This window comes from Staurois parvus, unplaced genomic scaffold (genome assembly GCF_062004578.1).
Source record: "Staurois parvus isolate SC_StPar_1 unplaced genomic scaffold, SC_StPar_1.0 ptg000096l, whole genome shotgun sequence".
Classification (NCBI taxonomy): domain Eukaryota; kingdom Metazoa; phylum Chordata; class Amphibia; order Anura; family Ranidae; genus Staurois; species Staurois parvus.
The window spans coordinates 325,597-346,744 of NW_028317892.1; the positions used below are offsets into that span (position 1 = coordinate 325,597).

A 21,148-nucleotide genomic window follows, 5' to 3' on the forward strand; every position below is an offset into this window, starting at 1 on the left:
CCAGTTTTAGTAAATCTCCCCCCATTGTGTCACAATCAAAAGAAGAGCTTAAAAGATCCATGATAATGCTCCACAAAAACAATGTGCCACACTCTTTCAACCCTACTCCGTGCTGTTGCTTTCCAGGGTGGCCTCTTAAACAGTGCTCACTAACAAGAAACCGTTGACTCCTTTTATATATTATTTATATTACATGCAGGTCAGTATGCACTTATGGTGTACCAAGACTGCCCTCTCCAGCTTGCTTCATCACTCCAAGAAGATCTTGAACACTTCCACCTTTCCCTTATGATCACTCACAGTTAGAAGGACACATCCACGACACTATCATTGCGCAACACGTTTTATTAAAAATAAATAACAAGCAGTATTACGCTTAAACAGTGCCTTCTTGATGTCATTCGGTGATGAAATGCATAGATGCAGGACTTCTGGTTGATGACATCACATCTGTGGACATCACTTCCGCTACTTGGTCACAATGGAGGCCAGGAAAGGCCCTCTTTATGTGAGTGCAATATTGCTTGTTTTTAATGTGTTTTTTTTTTTTTTTAAATTAAAGTGTTACTAAACCCAAGACCCTGCATTCACTCTATCTGGTCTCCCACAGCTCAGTTTGGTGTGTATTGCTAGAGAGTTTTTTTTTCTTTTTCTTGGGAGAGTGCATGTGATCAGCACAGGGCTAATCAGCATTGTCCAGACAGAGGTCAGGGGTCCTGCATCTGGAGCAGGGTCTTTCTTAGCTAAGCATGGCGTCCAGCCTATGTGCCTGAGAGCTAAGGGCAGATGTATTCCAGGAAGTAAATGCTTCATGAATCATCTGCCCTTACTCAAGATGACTGTGGCTAGAAATGCTGGGGGTGGGGGGTCGTGGTATGTTTCAAAATGATTTCTTAACAAAATAAAGTGTGGAAACATGGATGGATGGAGGATCATGCTTTGAATATGAAATAAGAATTAAAGAGTGTTTTCAGTTTCTAGTGCTCCAATACAGTTTAGTTCCTCTTTAAGAGGTTTTAGTTATATCACGCCTTTTTCCTCCTGTTAGCAAAGTTGTACTATTTATTTTTAATTTCCTTCTGATATGTTTTATCACTCAGACCTTGCACCATTTTTGTTGCATTACTGTAGACTTATTCTATCTTTTTGTTATCTTTTTTATAAGTGAGGTCTCTGCATTCTTTTTCATTCTCAAAGTTTTTCAAGTCTGATGCCGAAGTGCATCACCAGAACTGGTACTGCGCACTGACTTGTTTGGCAGGCTGGCCTCAATTCTGGTCTGACTGCTTTGAATTGTCTAGTATGCAGGGGCCAGTTGTAAGTAGGACAAAGTGCAGGGGCCATCATTGAAGATTAAATTTGTTTGTTGCATCAAAATTCATTTCAGTGTATTTTTTCCTGAACATTTAGATTTGATAAACAGTTGCACAAATGTCTTGCAACATTTTAAAAAAATTACAACAACCATCTATGTTATTCTACAAGTCCTCTGCATATATAAATATACTGTATAACATTCTGGGGGTGTAACTCTCTTGCTGCCAGGTCCGTACGTCTTATGGACCTGACAGCGGGGGGGGGGGGGGGGGGTCAGGGGTTTTTCACATAATGTGGTGGCTGCAGCGACCGGGATTGTGTCTAAAACTGACAGGCGAACTCTTGCCTGTCAGGTGGAAGCAGTTGGGTGGCCCGGTTGCTTCCACACATCCCCAGTACTAGCACCCCTGCCATGTAGTCTAGGCTCCACTTGCCCTTGAGCGGGCCCAGGGCCGACATGGTGGGTACACGTCCACTCTCCTCCCCTTCTCTCTGTGACTTGGAAAGCAGCGTATGTGACTTCACTTCTGAGTCACCCCTGTCACTTTTACGGCTAGCATAGCTGAAAAGCAATTTATTGCAATGTGATCTGCATTGCAATACATTAAGTGGAACCCGGAGGAGACATGCAGGGTCTTTTACAAGAACCTGTCACCAAAAATCATCACATAGGGGACTTTTTGTCCCCTATGTGATGAAAAAAAAAGTTAAGCAAAAAAAAAATATATTTATATATGGTTTTGCAAAAAATAGTTACATACAAGCACATAACCCCCCACATTCTTTTCTTCATTTCATCTGTGGAGGCAACCTTGATTGTTCCACAGGCTGGACTTCAAATATGCCTAACTTTATCTTCATTACATGGTGGACTGATGGGGCTAGTAGTTTACAAAATAAATAAGAATCTTTGTGCTTTCTCCTAAACTTACAGGAATTGACAACAGCATTTATTGTCTGAAAAGTGAGGCTCCATTTACATTTAGGCATTTTGTATCGTGGGCAGAATCACTGCAATTCTGCTCACAATCCCAAACACTGTGCAAAACTGACCACATGCACCACACTTGTTCAGGTGCCATTAATTTTCAATGGCACCTAACCGCAGGTGCGATTCTGCCGTGATTGTTGCACAATAAATCGCACTGCAATCATTCAAACCTTATCTGCCCAAAAGAAGGTCCTTCTCCTTTTTTGGGCGGCAAGCTTTGCGCGATGTGGTTTGCCCCGATTATAGCATGATTTGTTGCGACAATTTTGGCAGAATCACACCCGCATTATGGTGCCATTTAAATTGAATGGTACCTTAGCAAACGTGGTGCAGTTTGTCAGTTTTGCACAGTGTTTTTGGTTCACTGGCAGGATCACAGTGATTCTGTGTGTGATACAAAATGTCTAAATATAAATGAGCCTGAACCATAATGCAGCCAGCACATTTTAGTACTGGTGAGTTACAATATAATAAATATTTGTATTTCATTTTAGATATGCTGAAGTCTTAGCTTGTACATCTTTTATGATACAAGATATGTGGAACAGTATTAAATGCCTTGTTGAAATAGTCTATCTACAGTATATAACACTCTGGTCCAAAACATAGTGAGACTAAAATAGTGAGTCAAAAAACTAATTCAGGGCCCAGTCACATAGCCGTACCCCCCCCAAAACACTTAGCCTGTGAATGAACCAGCAATATCCCGGTTGCAGGTCTTTACTATCTAGTCTCTCAGGAGACTATGAGAGCAGCAGGAGTCAGAGGCTCCTGCTGCTGTCAGTCATATATTGTGAGTGGGAGGCATGGTTGAGCCACTGTGTGCGTGTGTGCACGAACGCACACAGCTCGGCTGAGGAGCGCACTCTCACAGATTCCCCTCATATCATACGGCTTGCTATGGGGGCACCTGCATTAAGAGGAGTGGAGAATACCAGCGTGGGACTCCAATGAAGGATCTAAGAACAGGTAAGTATAGCATTTGTTTTTTTTTTTTTATAAAAAAAAAAGTTAAGCTTTACAATTACAAGTAGCACTGATATTTTTGTCCTTCCTCTGTAGGTTTTTATACACTTCTCAGCTCTATCAGGGGGCATATTTTTAAAGCCATGATTCTGGTATTCACCAAACATTGCAGGTGAATCTTGCAGGTGTACATATTTTAAAAGCCAAGTTTCACATTTTACATGTTCCGCCTGTGTTTAGGGTGGAACATGTAAAATGTTCACATTTTTCAGCTCCTTCCTCTTCACCCCCTGATCCCCCCCTCGCAAGGGATCTTCTCTTTGCACCCGTTGTCACAATTTAGAAACGGCACGGCTGTGCGGGGTGCCACCCACAAGGCCATATCATTCATTTACATTGTTCTGTGAATGAAGTACCATTGTGTCTGACAGCTTGAAGTTTTCAGTGAACTGCAAGGGCAATGGCGAGCACTCTCGTAGTTCATTGACTCCTCCTGCAATTATTTATTATTTATTACAGGTACTTATATAGCGCTGTCAATTTACATAGCGCTTTACATATATATTGTACATTAACATCAATCCCTAACCCTCAAATTTGCTTTGAATCTAGAAGCCAGCTAAAAAAGTAAGGAGCCAGTTTTTTTTTTTTTTTTTTAAGCATAGTGTGGGTTGCTATGCAATGCCGTGCAATAGTCACGGCAAAACCGCTCCAGGTTTTAGTTGCCATTGAAAATAATGGCACCTGAGCCTGCATTTTTCGATCGCCCATGTGCGAATGGAGCCGCCTTGGTTTAAACATATGCAATTCTGGAGGCGTTTTCAAACTGACAGATTTGCATGACAGACTAGATATTCTGTGTTCCTATTGAGGTGGTTCACACAGATGCGATCCACATGCATTGTGTTTTGAGTGCCATTCTGAAAAGGTTCCTGTGCAAGTTTGTAGCAGTGCGTTCCAGACTTGCAAGTGATAGAGTGGCATGCTAAGATAAGTGTTCACATAGGATTTCTATTGAAAGGAGTTTTTGCATTGAAGTCAATAGGAGGTGATTTTGTATTGAAGTCAATGGGACGCGATTTTTGCATTAAAGTCAATGGGAGCCAGTGTGTGAACCCAGGCACCAGGATGCCATTTCTAGTCACCATGACAACCTATCACCTGGGATTTGTTGAGCCCTGCTTTAACTGCTTGCCGTCCAGCCACTGTAGAAAAACGGCCTCAAGGTGGCACTGCTGGGCAAAATCACGTTTTAAAACGTCATTTTGCAAAACAGGTAGGGGGCACGCGCCCCCCCTACCCGTCCCGCCCATTGCGGCAGCGGGTGTCAATCACCGGGTCCCGGCCGGTCATTACCCGCCGGGTCCCGACGATTGCCAGCAAACAGTGACACAGAGCTCAGCTGCATTGTTTACAATACAGCTCTGCTCCCTGTCAGCTCCTAACACACTGAGAGAGGAGTTTATCTCTCAGGATTAGTGTCTTCCTGTGAAGCACACACCCCCGCCCCCTAGTAAAACACTCCCCTCACACAGTTAACCCTTTCATTGCCTAAAAAAAGTTAACCCCTTCCTCCCCAGTGCCATTAGTACAGTGTCAGTGGGTTTTTTTTGCACTGATCACTGTATTGGTGTCACTGGGGATGTCAGTGACCCCAAGTCAGTTCCCCCCCAGTGTCAAAATGTCCGCCGCAGTCCCGCCATAAGTCGCTGATCACTGTCATAAATCGCAGATCACCGCCATTATTAGTATAAAAAAAATCCCAGTATCTTTCCCACCATTTGTAGACGCTATAACTTTCACGTAAACCAATTATTTTACACGTATTGGGATTTTTTTTTAGCAAAGACATATCGCAGAATACATTTTGGCAGAAATGTATGGCTAAATTTGATTTTTTTATTTTTTTTACTGGACATGCTTTGTAGCAAAAAGTCCAAAATATTGTTTTTTTTTTCTCAAAATTGTCAGCCTTTTTTTTTTTTATAGCGCAAAAAAAAAAATTGTGGGAAGAAAGGATGTAAATTTAATTTGGGTGCAGTGTTGCATGACCGCTCATTTGTCAGTTAAAGTAACACATCGACGTAACACAAACCGCTTCTGTAACCGCTTCCTGACCGCCCTATAGCAGAAATACTGCTACAGGGCGGCATGGGTGCGCAAAATCACAAATACAGTCATGGCCGAAATTGTTGGCACCCTTGATATTTTTCCTGAAAATCAAGTATTTCACACAAAAAAGGTATTGCATTAACACATGTTTTGCTATACACATGTTTATTCCCTTTGTATGTATTGGAACAAATATAAAACAGAGGCAGAAAAGCAAATATGACATAATGTCACACAAAACCCCAAAAATGGGCTGGACAAAAGTATTGGCACCCTTAACTTAATATTTGGTTGCACACCCTTTGGAAAACATAACTGAAATCAGTCGCTTCCTATAACCATCAATAAGCTTCTGACACCTCTCACCCGGAATTTTGGACCACTCTTCCTTTGCAAACAGCTCCAGGTCTCTCTTATTGGAAGGACACCTTTTCCCAACAGCAATTTTAAGATCTCTCCACAGGTGTTCAATGGGATTTAGATCTGGGCTCATTGCTGGCCACTTCAGAACTCTCCAGCGCTTCTTTGCCATCCATTTCTGAGTGCTTTTTGACGTATGTTTGGGGTCATTGTCCTGCTGGAAGACCCAGGATCTTGGACGCAAACCCAGCTTTCTGACACTGGGCCCTACAGTGCGACCCAAAATCCTTTGGTAATCCTCAGATTTCATGATGCCTTGCACACAGTCAAGGCACCCAGTGCCAGAGGCAGCAAAACAACCCCAAAACATCATTGAACCTCCACCATATTTTACCGTAGGTACTGTGTTTTGTTCTTTGTAGGCCTCATTCCGTTTTCGGTAAACAGTAGAATGATGTGCTTTACCGAAAAGCTCTATCTTGGTCTCATCTGTCCACAAGACGTTTTCCCAGAAGGCTTTTGGCTTACTCAAGTACATTTTGGCAAACTGTAGTCTTGCTTTTTTATGTCTCTGTGTCAGCAGTGGGGTCCTCCTGGGTCTCCTGCCATAGCGTTTCATTTCATTTAAATGTCGACGGATAGTTCGCGCTGACACTGATGCTCCCTGAGCCTGCAGGACAGCTTGAATGTCTTTGGAACATGTTTGGGGCTGCTTATCCACCATCCGGACTATTCTGCGTTGCAATCTTTCATCAATTTTCCTCATCCGTCCACGACCAGGGAGATTAGCTACAGTGCCATGGGTTGCAAACTTCTTGATAATGTTGCGCACTGTGGACAAAGGCAAATCTAGTTCTCTGGAGATGGACTTGTAACCTTGAGATTGTTGATATTTTGCCACAATTTTGGTTCTCAGGTCCTCAGACAGTTCTCGTCTCCTCTTTCTGTTGTCCATGCTTAGTGTGGCACAGACAGACACACAATGCAAAGGTTAAGTGAACGTCTCTCCTTTTTATCTGCTTTCAGGTGTGATTTCTATATTGCCCACACCTGTTACTTGCCCCAGGTGAGTTTACAGGAGCATCACATGCTTGTAACATTCTTATTTATCCGCAGTTGTGAAAGGGTGCCAATACTTTTGTCCAGCCCATTTTTGGAGGTTTGTGTGACATTATGTCGAATTTGCTTTCTTTCCTCCCTTTTTTTGTTTTGTCCCAATACACACAAAGGGAATAAACATGTGTATAGCAAAACATGTGTTAATGCAATACGTTTCGTGAGAAATACATGATTTCCTGGAGAAATATCAAGGGTGCCAACAATTTCGGCCATGACTGTATATATACATGATTTGCGCTCCCATGGTTTTCACACCCCTCCGAGATAGCGTCATCTTGCCCCATCAGTACACCAGTCATCACATTTAACCACTTGATTGCCAGGAGCACGCTCATGCACAATAAACCTCCATTGCTAGTATAGTGTCTGAACTGATCAATATCTTTGATCAGATCAGCACTATACCAGCGTTCACATTAGTATAGCGTCCCCAAAAACGCAGCGTTAGCGGGATCAGCCCCGGCACCTGCCAGCACCTGCGTTTAGCCCCTACGCTTACCCCCCCTCTCCTCCAGCAAGTGCAGTGCCAGTAGGTCACTGTCACTTGATACATTGTACACAAAACCACCGTGTTCGCAGAATCAGGCCTGATCTCTGTTAGCACTTGCCGGTAAATTTTGATGACTCTCATATGCAGCAGAGTGCCAGTACTAGTGCCGCGCTACCTTTTGATGAACTGGCGAGCACCAGCGGTCTAGTACATCCTGGTCTTTCACATACCTCCTTGATTTTTGGAGCTGTTTTTCACGGAATATCTGTATGCGTTGATTGTGGATTAAAGCAATTGATATACACAACAATTTATCGCCACCAACCCAAATTCAAACCTTGCCAGACTAGTCGCATGGAAACTCATTACGGTTTCCGAATTTACATTTTTTTTTGGGCCTAACCCTCAACATGGGCATTACTAAAAGAAATGAATTGTGGTTGTATTGGTCCGCAGACCCGATTCATCATATGCTGTGTTCTCTGCTGCCATGGCCAGGCATAGATATGAGAGTATAATGTGTTTTATGCATTTCAACGACAATACACTCTGTCATCCTCGGGGTGACCCTGAATTTGACCGTCTCCACAAAGTTCAGCCCCTCGCAAATCACCTTAACCAAAAATTTGCAGATGTCTATATCCCCAGCAAAACATCTGCGTTGATGAGTCCCTGATTAATTTTTCTGGCCGTTTTGCATTCAAACAATATCTCCACCAGCAAGCGTGCCAAATATGGGGTCAAGATGTAGAAGACTTGTGAGAGGGCAACAGGCTATACTTATAAGTTTCGGATTTACGAGGGAATAGATAGTCACGTGGAGCCCCCTGGATGCCCAGACTACATGGGGAGTAGTGGCAAGATAGTTTGCGACTTGGTGTCATCCTTTTTCCATATGGGGTACCACTTATACGTGGACAATTTTTATTCAAACGTACCACTATTTAGACATTTGTACAATCTTGGAACTGGCGCATGTGGCAAAGTGTGACCTAATGTGTGCCCACCATTAGAAATGGGTGGATGCAGGGCGGTATATACTAATGGTGGGCATACCACACACTTTATGTGGCAGAGATTTCTTTTTTTTTTTTTTTTTCATTCAGTCCACAGGTTGCATACAAAAAAAAAAGAACATAGCATATACACCCAACAAGGACCAGCGATGTACTGGTACATCACTGGACTTTGAATGGTTATACCAGGATGATGCCTACAGCTGCAGGCATCATCCTGGTATCGTTTTTTTTTCAGCTGGCGATCGGCTTTCATGTAAAAGCAATCCTAGTGGCTAATTAGCTGCAGGATTGCTTTTACAAGCAGCGGGATATGATGCCCCCCTCCCCCGCTGCCTTCCACGGCCTTCTCGGGCAGTCCTGTGCCATCGGGGGAACCTGAGAATGCAGCCGGTGTTTCTGCCAGCTGACCATAGAGCTAATTGAAGACCAGAGTGGTGTCAGTCATCTCTATAGTCTAAGAATTTGGAAGCTATGAGCATTTCATCACTTCAGTTTTGCAGGATATAAACAGCACCATTTTTAAATTGGGAAAGCATCTGATCACATCGATTTTGGTTTGATTAGATAATGTAAGGGCAGAGGAGATATCTAGAGCCTGATAGACCCCAGATTTCTCAAAAAAGAATATATGACAATGCCCATTGAAGTTATAGGGGATATTTGTATTCCCTGTGATAGCATTAAAAGTGATAAAAAAAATGAGTTACAGTGTAAAAATAATTTTAAAAAAATCAAAATAACTTAAAAAAAAAAAACCTTACTCCTCCCATGCACGCACACCTGTGTGCACAAGCGTTGAACCTGTGCTGGTATGTAAACAGCGTTTGCACCATGCATGTGAGGTATCGCCGTGAACGTCAGATCAAGGGCAGTAATTCTAACACTAGACCTCCTCTGTAAATCTAAAATGGTAGCTTTTAAAGGCTTTTCAAGTGTTGCCTATGGATATTAAAAATGTATGCAGTTTGTTGCCATTGCACAGGGCATGTGCAGTTTTAAAGCATGTCATGTTTGGTATCTATTTACTCGGCATACCATCATATTTTATATCTTGTCAAATAATTGGCCAATATATTGTGTTTATGTGCATTAAAAGTAAAAAAAAGTGTATTTTCTTTTTAAAAATTGCGTTTAAAAAATCGCTGCGCGAGTACTGTGTGCCATAAAAAATTGTAGTACCCACCATTTTATTCACTAGGGTGTCTGCTTTAAAAAAATATATAATGTTTGGGGGTTTAAATTAATTAGCAAAAAATACAGATTTTTTTCATGTGAACAAAAAGTGTCAGAAAAGGCTTGTTCTTCAGGTGGTTAGAAGAGTGAGTGATGTGTGGCATAAACTTCTAATGCTGGGCATAAAACGCCCCCACCCCCCAAAACGACCCCTTTTTGGAAAGTAGACACCCCAAACTATTTGCTGAGAGGCATGTTGAATCGATAGAAGAATTAATTTTTTTAGCACAAGTTTTTGGAAAATGACAAAAAAATTTTTTTTACACAAAATTGTCACTTAAATGATTTACTGCTCACACATACCATAGGTATATGTGGAATTACTCCCCAAAATACATTCTGCTACTTCTCCCGAGTATGGGGGTACCATATGTGAGAGACGTTTTGGCAGTCTAGCCAAGCACAGGACCCCAAAATCCAATAAGCACCTTCAGGCTTTTAAAGTACTTTATTTCCTCATTACACTTCCAGACTACCTATCACAGTTTCGGAGGCCCTGAAATGCCAGGATAGCACCTAACCCCCCCAAACGACCTATTTTTGGAAAGTAGACACCCCAAGGAATTTGATAAGAAGCATGGTAAGTATTTTGCAGATCTCATTTGTTGCCACAAGTTTTTGGAAAATGAAGAAACTTTCTATTCTTTTTTTATATTTCAAAACCTTGTGAGAAAAAATTAGATCTGCAAAATACTCACTATGCCTCTTTTTAAATTCCTTGGGGTGTCTGCTTTCCAGAATGGGGTCATTTGGGGGGGTTTGGTGCTATCCTGGCATGTCAGGGCCTTCAAAACTGTGATAGGTATTGAGGAAGTGAAATGAGGAAGTTACGCACCTTCAGGCTTTCAAAGTGGTCATTGGATTTCAGGCTCCTGTATGTGGCTAGGCTCCCAAAAAGTCTCACATTTGTGGTATCTCCATACTCGGTAGAAGTAGCAGAATATATTTTGGGGTGTAATTCCACATATACCCATGGCTTGTGTGAGAAATAAATAATTTAAATGACACCTTTGTGTAAAAAAAAAAAAAAAGTTTTTGTAATTTCCCAGAAACTTGTGGAAAAAAAAATAAATCTTCCATGGACTCAATATGCCTCTCAGCAGATAGCTTAGGGTGTCTACTTTCCAAAAAGGGATCTTTTGAGGGTGTTTGTACTATCCTGGTATTTTAGCACCTCAAGAAATGTGATAGGCAGTCAGAAAGTAAAAACTGTGTAAATTCCATTATCTATGCCATAGTTTGTAGACGCTATAACTTTCATACAAAGCAATCAATATACACTTATTGGGATTTTTTTTTTTTTTTACCAAAAACATGTAGCAGAATACATTTTGGCCTAAATTTATAACTAACTTTGAGTTTACTATATATTTTTTATAGCTGAAAGTAAAAAATATAGTTTTTCTTCAAAATTTTCGGTCTTTTTTTGTTTATAGCGTGAAAAAATAAAAAGTGCACAGGTGATCAAATGCCACCAAAAGAAAGCTCTATTTGTGTGAAAAAAAGGACGTAAATTTCATTTGGGTGCAGCATTTTATGACCGTGCAATTATCAGTTGAATTAGTGCAGCACCGAGTAGCAAAAAGAGGCCTGGTCATTAAGAGGGGTAAATCCTCAGGAGTGCAAGTAGTTAAATTATTTTCTTACAAAATACTCCTTTTTAGCAATAGTAATTCCTTTTTAAATGAAAAACCTTTGTGTTTATATAGGAACTTAAACCAGACTTTGGTATCCACTAGAACCCACATTTTTTTCATCCTCAACAGCAGTTGATTCCCTTTTGCATTACCGTTTCTGGAATGTGATCTCTGGTTGGGAATTTCACTAATGCAGGCCATAGATGGGTCGAAAATCGGCCGATTTTTCTTTTAAAAAACGAAAAATCGGTTGTTCAAGCGGCCGCCGTTACCATCAATGGTAAAAAAAATCGGCCGATTTTCATCCCGTCTACAGCCGGCAAAAGTGTCCTTGCAGAGAGCTCCGCTATTTCTGACAGTTCTCTGACAGTTCCTTGACATTTACGGAGGTTGCAACATTGTATCTATTTGTTTCCATTTAGGATACAGATGTTTTTATTCGGAAACAAATAGATACAATGTTGCAACCTCTGTAAATGTCAAGGAACTGTCAAAGAAATAGCAGAGCTGTCTGCAGAGACAGTTTTTGCCGGACTGGAATGCCTTTTATTTTTCATCCTTCTTCTTCATCATCATCCTCTTCTTCTTCTACTTCTTCATCATCATCCTCTTCTTCTTCTACTTCTTCATCATCATCCTCTTCTTCTACTTCTTCATCATCATCATCATCATCATCCTCTTCTTCTTCTACTTCTTCATCATCCTCTTCTTCTACTTCTTCATCATCATCCTCTTCTTCTTTTTCTTCTTCATCATCATCCTCTTCTTCTTTTTCTTCATCATCATCATCCTCTTCTTCTACTTCTTCATCATCATCATCATCATCATCCTCTTCTTCTTCTACTTCATCATCATCCTCTTCTTTTTCTTCATCATCATCATCATCATCATCCTCTTCTTTTTCTTCATCATCATCATCCTCTTCTTCTACTTCTTCATCATCATCCTCTTCTTCTTCATCTTCTTATACTTCATCATCATCATCCTCTTCTTCTTCATCTTCTTATACTTCATCATCATCATCCTCTTCTTCTGCTTCTACTTCTTCATCATCATCATCATCCTCTTCTTCTTCTTCTACTTCTTCATCATCATCATCCTCTTCTTCTTCATCCTCCTCCTCCTCTTCATCATCATCCTCCTCCTCTTCTTCTTCTTCTTTTTCTTCATCATCATCCTCTTCTTCTTCTTCGTCATCATCATCCTCTTCTTCTACTTCTTCATCATCATCATCATCCTCTTCTACTACTTCTTCTTCCTCCTCCTCCTCCTCCTCTTCTTCATCGTCATCGTCATCATCATCCTCTTCTTCTTCGTCATCATCATCCTCTTCTTCTTCGTCATCATCATCCTCTTCTTCTTCGTCATCATCATCCTCTTCTTCGTCATCATCATCCTCCTCTTCTTCGTCATCATCATCCTCTTCTTCTTCGTCATCATCATCCTCTTCTTCTTCTTCGTCATCATCATCCTCTTCTTCTTCTTCGTCATCATCCTCTTCTTCTTCATCATCATCTTCATCCTCTTCTTTTTCGTCATCATCTTCATCCTCTTCTTCTTCCTCTTCTTTTTCTTCTTTTTGTCTTCCTCTTGCAGGTCACTGCTCATGCGCAGATTTTTTATCGGCAAAAAATCGGCCGATTAGCCCGTTATTGCCGCGAAAATCGGCCGATCTGCAAAATCGGCCGATTTTTTTCCAACTTTCCCGATTTAAAAAAAACGGCCAAAATACAGAAAAACTGCCGAACAAATAGCCCACTAACGATCCGAAAATCGGCCGATTTTATTTTCGGCTGAAAAATTGGCCGATTTTCGACCCAACTATGGCCTGCATAAGGCCCCTTTCACACGGACGGACTGATTGGGTACACCTGTCTGTTTTTCGAGTGGACCCGATCGGACCATCCATTGCCCTCTGTAGAGCGGTGGATGTATTTGGACACCCGTCTGCATACAATCCACTAAAAACAGACAGATGGATGGTGATTTGTTCCCCATCTGTCTAGCAGATACTCTGTTTATATCCGATCGCCCATAGAGAATAGTAGGATGTGTCCTCGCTACATAAGCCTGCCCAGTGGGGGATCTGTCTGGCAGAGTCTGCCCGTGTGACAGGGGCCTAATTTTTTTTTACAGAAAACCCTTTCAATGCCTAGAACATTTCCCTGCTTTTGGTTGTATTCTTATTTTGAGTTATCAAGCACATCATATCTAAAGGCAGGTCTTGCTCTGGTTTGTAAACAGACCTAGAGGGTTAACCCATTTATAACTATTGCTTATATGGTGATCATCACCGTATAAAGGCAGACTGTTGGCTCTATATAAATCCTGTGTAATAATAATATAAACAATAATCGCGTAAAAAAAAAAAATCCCCCCAGAGTAGTACAGTGTCATTTATTTATTTTATTTTAATTTTTTTGTTTACTTTCAGCAGTCAATATCGCGATCACCTGATCACTGCCACATCAATCATATGATGACACTGTACTGCACTGGTGACAGTATGTTAAAAAAAATTTTTTTTAATTTTCCGCTTGGCCACTCAGAGTGATCTGTCACCAGCTGTGTCCACAGGACCAATCACAGCAGATCACATGACAATTGTATACAATGAATGGCTGCCTTTCATTATATCCATTGTATACAATTGTGTCAGTAGCTGTGATCAGTCACATGGTACAGACAAGGCCAATCACAACCCATTTGTACTATGTGATGAACTTTGGATCACAGCTAATCACAACAAAAGACTGAATCAGTTTCATTCAGTAAAAATGGTTGCTAATATCAATGAAATACATTGGAATAAGCAATCATAATGTGTAAAAAAATAAATAAATCACTTGCCCAGAGTAGTACAATGTTACTGTGGTAACATCCTATTGCTCTGGTTACAGTGTGTTGAAAAAAATGTAAAAAAAGAAAACAATACTAGAAACAATTGAAAAAAGATATTTATTTACATAGTCGCCAGTCAGTATCCCTGATCACCGCCACACCAGTTATATGATAACTCTGCACTGGACTGGTAACATTATGTAAAAAAAAAAAAACTTGTGAATTTTTTTTTTTTTAATTCATTTTCAAAAACATTGTGACAAAAAAATTACAACTTCAAAAATCTTGACATGCTTCTTACTAAATACCTTGGACTGTCTATTTTTCAACAATGGGTCATTTGGGAGGTATTTGTACTCTCCTGGCGGTTTCGGGCCTCAAGAAATGAGATTGGCCGTCAGTACATCAGGATTGATTGTTATATATATATATATATATATATATATATATATATATATATATATATATATATATATATATAGTGTATATACCGTGTTTCCCCAAAGATAAGACACTCTTATATTTTTTTTGGCTTAACAAAACACACGGGGTAGGTCTTATTTAATGTACAGGTGTGGACAGGGGGTGCAGAAGTGAGCTGCAGGAAGTTGTGGATGAGGGTTATTATAGAGAGGGCCGGCTGATGACAGCTGTGAGCTGCAGTCAGGTGTTGCAGAGGTGAATTGACAGGTGAGTTTCAGAAAAGGTGCAGAGATGAGCCACAGACAGGGTGCAGGGGTAAGTTGTGGACAGGGGATACAGAGGTGAGCTGTGGCTGGGGGGGTGCAGTGGCAAGCTGTGGCCAGGGGCTACAGAGGTGGGTTGCAACTCAGCTTACCTCTGCACCCCTCAGCTGCAGCTCACCTATGCACCCTGTCTGCAACTTACCTGTCAATTTTCTTCTGCTACACCTGACTGGTAAGTGCACTTGGTGCATTGTGTGGGAAGATAGGACCCAAAACTGGAGTTACTATAGAGAGGGACCTGCTGCTGACAGCTGTATTTTGCAAAGATAGCTAACCATATGAGGGCAGTGGAGGGGGAGGGGGATGTGCAAAGGTGAGCTGCAGTCAGGTGTAGCAGAGGTAAATTGACAGGTAAGTTGCAGACAGAGTGCATAGGTGAGCTGCAGCTGAGGGGTGCATATATACTTTATCAATTGTGCAGTTATGCAATGCTTCACCCAAATTCAATTTACAATATTTTTTTCCCACGAATAGAGCTTTCTTTCAGTGGTATTTGATCGCCTGTGTGTTTTTATTTTTTGCGCTATAAAAAAAAAGACTGACAATTTTGAGAAAAAAAAAACAATATTTTTGACATTTTGCTATTAAACATGTCCAGTAAAAAAATCAAATTTCGTCATAAATTTACTCCAAAATGTATTCTGCTACATGTCTTTGCTAAAAAAAATCCCAATGCGTGTAAATGAAATGGTTTACGTGAAAGTTTTATAGCATTTACAAATAGTGGTGTATATATAATGGGATTGTTTTTTAATTTTTCTTAGTAATGGCGGCGATCAGCGACTTATAGCGGGACTGCGGCAGGCATTCTGACACTGGGAGGGAACTGACTTGGTGTCACTGACATCCCCAGTGACACCAATACAGTGATCAGTGCTAAAAAAAACAAACCACTGATACTGCACTAATGGCACTGGGCAGGAAGAGGTTATCGTGGGGTGATCAAAGGATAAACTGTGTGCTGTTTTATTGTGTGCTGTGTTGGTGCATTCAACTGTAAGCGCACTGCTTTGCTTGGCTGTGCAGGAGCTGACGGGAGAGAACTGTATTGTTTACATACAGTTCTCTCCCTCCGTTGGTAATGCTCCTCAATCATCAGGTGCCGGCGAGTAATCACCAGCCAGGACCCGGTGATTGACAGCCGAGGCCGCGGGTATGGCGTGCACGCGCCCGCTACCCGGCAATGCATGTATACACCAACATACATGTATATTTATCTACATACAACATTTTTTTTAAGTATTAAAAAAATAACTAAACTCAAGAACAAAAATGCAATTTATTGCAGCATTCAGTATTTAGGTGTGCTGACTGCCTTAGTTTTTTACTTTTTTCAAGCTCAACATTTTATGCAGATACAGGAAATACCTGTTGATTTTGTCAGAAATACATGGTCTTTCTCACTTTTTTTGAGCTGCTATCTGAAAATAAAGCAAATGAAGCGTGAAAATTGAAAACTAAGGTTGCCACCGCGCTAAGGACCTGTAAGTTGCAATATATTGTTTTTTGGGTTTAGATAATTCAGTTTAGGACAATCCCAGAGGCCTGTTCTGTAAAGTGAAGGTTTATATGTATTTGCTGCATTTTTAGTGTGTGAGTTCTTTACATTATTTAAATGTGTTTCTTTCTGAATTTAGGTAATTTTGTCTTTTAAGTAACTTAATACCATAGTTTTAATGCTAGACTGCATATGTGGCACATATGGAGCAGTTTTAATGTGTAATGTAAAGAAACCTTCATTTCATCCTTAGTTGAATTTTTCATGGGTAAAATCTGATTGCTTTTTGTAAGTTATTGCGATTCACGCATGCTGCAGTTCAACAGTACTGCAGATAATTTGCCACTGAAGGCACTGGTAGAGTGGTGGTCTGGATTTTACTAGGATCATCTTATCTTGAGGAAACATCTGTGATCCTGTCATAATTTTTTGTATGTTATGCAAATACTGCCAGAAACATGAAGATAATGAACTTTGTGCTTACCTAATCACTGTTTAATACCTACAATAAATCCTGAGGCATGAGATATATGTGTATTTTTTGCTACAGGTTCATAAAAAAAAAAAGAAAGAAAAACTCCAGTTTTCATTTACTTTAAATAGCCTTTATCCCTTTTTGATACTTATGTATTTTTCTTGTTTTTTCATTCCTCTGCAGCTCTCCAGTGGTAATCCGTTATATGAAACATATTACAAGCAAGTAAGTGTGTTGCAATGTTTTAAAGCATGATTGTGAATGACCACTTCCTCAACCCCATGATTCAAAAGTACTGAGAATGATGTTCGGATAATTCTCAAATCATAATTGCATCACATGGTACATGAGTTATTCACCACTGAAACAGAAATATTATTATCTTCCTAATACTTATTATTCTATCCTAAATAGTTTTAAAATGCTTATATATGCCACAAAATAGATGAGAAGGGTGATTGGCAAACGTTAAAGCTCAACTCTAGCCAAAGTGTTTTGTTTTTCAGTTTTGGTGGGAGTAGGGAAGGGTTGATGTGTCATAAGGAACAGGAAGTGAATGGAACTTCTTTCCCCAACATGTCACAGGCAGGAAAAGAAATAGTGCCCAGTAATGTGAGGAAGGTTTGAAACCTCTCAAGGTTTTTTTTTTACACTGCCCTTTCCCCCTTACTCTTCACAAGCATTCTTCTCTCTTATTGTCTAGTTGAAAAATGTCAGACAAAACAGGAAGAGAAGAGAAATCCCCTCCTTGGGGGACACAGCATTTAAAAACCTGAAAGTAATGTTTTCAGAGGGATGGAGAAAACATTTTTGCATTTTGACAATCTAATTCTTCCTAACTTTAGCTTAAAGTTTTTACTGGAATGGCTTCAAAATAAACTTGCAAATCTTGAAATTGGGAGCCGTGATTCTGGCTTTATGGGCATTATCCTGATCCTGATTTCAATACAGTGAGTCAATGATCAGGAACAAGTGTACATGTAAAATGACAGTTCCCTGGCTATCATGCAGACTGTAATTTTTCCTGTAATACTATGTCACCAAACTAAGCACAAGCATCCAGTTAAGGATTTCTTTCCAGATCTGCATGCTTTTTTTTTTTTTGAGTCAATGGCAAGAGTATTTAAGTTAGTGGGTCAACATAGAAGCTAGGAAACCAACATATTGACAAGGTAGCCCCTGATTTTCTTGTGTTTTAAAGAGAATAAAGCTTTGTTTTGTCCTCTTGGAATTATTAACCTACCAGGTTACAGATCTCATACTTGTAAATAAAGATGAGAATGAAGGAAGTCTACATATTTCTTTCTGTACTTGTTTCCTGTAAGGGCAAAAACTCAAATGGAAGTTAAAGTAAAATGTATTAATTATGCTAATGCTTTCTGTAAAACTGAACATAAACTTTTGTTGCTCTTACGAACTTTGCTAAAGAAAGAGACCCAGGGAAAATTCACTATCTTTGGCATCCAGAACTCTTCTCCCCAGCTCTATGTGGATCATAAGAGCTGCAGTTCATCTACCCATCTCCCTGGCACTTCCAGGAGGACACCTCAGTTAGACATTTAGGGGTTTTTTTTTTGCCCCAGAAGAACAGACCAGGCCATCACACACTCCATCCAAGATGGCTACCCCACCACATCTTCAGCGAGATCTTTCTCAATGATACCTAGTCCCGTTCTGCCTCTGGAACAAGCTAACTTTCCTCCACACCCCTGCCCCCCAATTTCAACTCCTCTATTCCTCGGTGACTGGGACTGGAGGGAATATATTTAGGCCTTTTCAACTAGGACCAAAATGGAGGCTTACATCTGGCATCTCCAAACCAACTACAGATCCGAGATCCACTCTCTCAAAGTGGAAATGCAGGTCACCTGCTCGAAAAGAGAAGTCCTGCCTGACCTATTGGAGTCTCTCGAAGCACAAGGAAAGCAAATATACACCGAGGAGGTTTATAAACATACCCGTTTTTGTTCCATGACCTTGAAAACTGCAGCAAGCCCAATAGCATACAGACCTGGGGCCTGCCTGAAGCCACAGGTGTTAAACTTCTTGGTACTTCTGACTCTATGGAACTAGAGGTAGACCAGGTAAATAGAACGCTGGGCCCAAAAGCACTGAAACTGCGAGACCGTGGGCTGTCCTTTGCTGGGTCTATTTCTTTTGGACCAAGGAAGATATAATACGTGAAACCAGAGAGTTAGGCCCAATTGATTTTGATGGGGCTTCTATAACTTTGTTTCCTGATCTATCTAGGACACACGTTCGATCAACGGAGCGCCCTGAAACTTCTGGTCAACCTCTTGCGGGACCATGGTATTCCTTACTGCTAGGGCTTTCCTTGCTATCTACTGATTGGGAAAGATGGCAATACCCACACTATCAGACACCTGGCAGACATTCCTGTTCTTCTCAAAGCTATACACCTTCCTGATTTTTCCTCCAATTGTTTGGCCACTAGCCAGGACTGTCTTGAGTGGCTATGAATGTTGTCTGACAGGTACCCCTTCAACAGCTCCAGACTCCTGGGATTAACCTTTTGAAAATCTTTCTCAGGTGGTGATTTGCGAGACTCTTACTGTTACTCTTAGCATAAATATTGTATACACCTTTGTGTCGAACGTGGTGCTCTACCCCTGCCCTTCTCACCAACTCGTGACAAAGGACCAGCCAATCTCACACTGCGCTGTCATTTGCAGAACAATGCCACCCTCAGCTGCACCCTGCACAGAGATTTTCCTTCTCGTAGGATCTCAATCTATGTGCCAGCAGGCTGATAGTGATTGCCACTGGGTTAATTAAGCAATTAACTCTTTAAATTGCCACCACCGCCATTTCACAGACAAGGAGGAAACTCACAATCTTAGCAATAACACTATGACTTTAGCATAAATGTCTGCAACACACACTGTCGCCACAGACAGGTATATGCAGGGGATTATTATCAGTAACACTATTCAAGAGATGGGGATAATTTTAACACTTTTCAAAATAAGGTCTATTAATGAAAAGGTAAAATGGTGCAATTGAAATATTTACAGAAAAGGATGTTACAAAGAGAACAATAACACAACAGAGAAAATGAGGTGAAAATGGAGAATACTCGCAAAGTCCTTGGTTTTAGCAGAGTCCAATTGTCCAAGCAAAAACGTTGCCGTGGCTCTCAAGTCTGTTAAGATGTTCCTTGGTTAATCTTAAAACGAAAGCTTTCTGTTATATCAAAGGGGTGACGCCAGAGACCATCTGATCAATAGTCCAGTTTAAGGGATGGGTGCTGGGATGCCGCCATGTTTCCGACCAATACCCAAATACAGTTTTACACTAATATTAATAACTTCCAATACAGGTGGTATTCTAGAAACTGACAGAATATTATTCAGAATTATATTTCATATCCAGGGATTCCAAACACAATGTACCTTTGTCACCCAGGAGGGAGGAGACTGCTTTCTCTTGTGTAGGGAAGATAGTGCCTTCTGCCAAGTTTCTCTGCTTTAAAGGAGACTTGAATAATTACCTTCAAGGGAGATAAGGCTCCAAATTATATTTATTGCTGACTGTTGGGTGTGCTAGGGTAGTCATGTATGACCTTGATTTATTTGATATGATATTCCCCATTCAAATATATACCTAATAATAATATGTCCTGTTCCTGTTGAATTCTATGAATTGTATGTGGAATAGTTGTGGAATAGACATTTTATGGCATGCTGTGCATTCCTAGAGTTTTAATGGCCTTACTTGTCATGTGTGACAGGCTTGACTGAGTTATTATGGTTTTATGATAGGCCAGTGAGGTTTTCATGGTTTGTGGAAACCAGACATCCTGCAGACCTCAATTAATGTTTTACAGCTCTGAGTAGGTCTGGACGCTGGCGTCTATTGTGTTTTAGTTAAGATAAGAGGCTCTTTTTAACTTCCTTAAAACTTACAGCTACAAATTCCATAGTTTGCAGGAGGAGGGAGGGAGATCACTGCCCTTGAAAAACAAAATGGCTGAGACCTTAACAAGATGGCTGTCGCATACAACTTCCTTGTCCCTATTGCGCACAATCATTACAACCTTCTCCTGCCTGGGTAAGCCATTTTGTTTTCAATGTTGGGACACTACCCTTTGGGTCATATCTTTAGTTCATTTGCTGGCTGGGCTGTGGTTTGTTGCCCAGGTTACAGGCCTGCCTTGTCTAGTTGAACAATACCTTGTCCTGGGAGATTAACCATTTTGCCCACTACGGGACATTTCACCATTGCTGTGTACCCATAGTTAGTTCCCTCCCCCACTTCTGTGTCAGATGAATGCCACTGGCTATGTTTCTTCACTTTGTGACTGATGTTGATTATCCTAGGTGC

At 40.7% G+C, this 21,148-nt stretch overlaps 1 protein-coding gene across 6 annotated transcripts in view; it reads left to right on the forward strand.

The window, feature by feature from the left end:
- The window catches only part of EPS15L1 (epidermal growth factor receptor pathway substrate 15 like 1), a 252,064-nt gene that overhangs the window by 28,537 nt on the left and 202,379 nt on the right, over positions 1-21,148 (forward strand). For all 6 annotated transcript variants that reach the window (XM_089670784.1, XM_089670785.1, XM_089670786.1 and 3 more), the window contains exon 2: positions 16,988-17,029. In XM_089670784.1, coding sequence (XP_089526910.1) covers positions 16,988-17,029 — 42 coding nt within the window. The remainder of the gene's footprint in view (positions 1-16,987; positions 17,030-21,148) is intronic.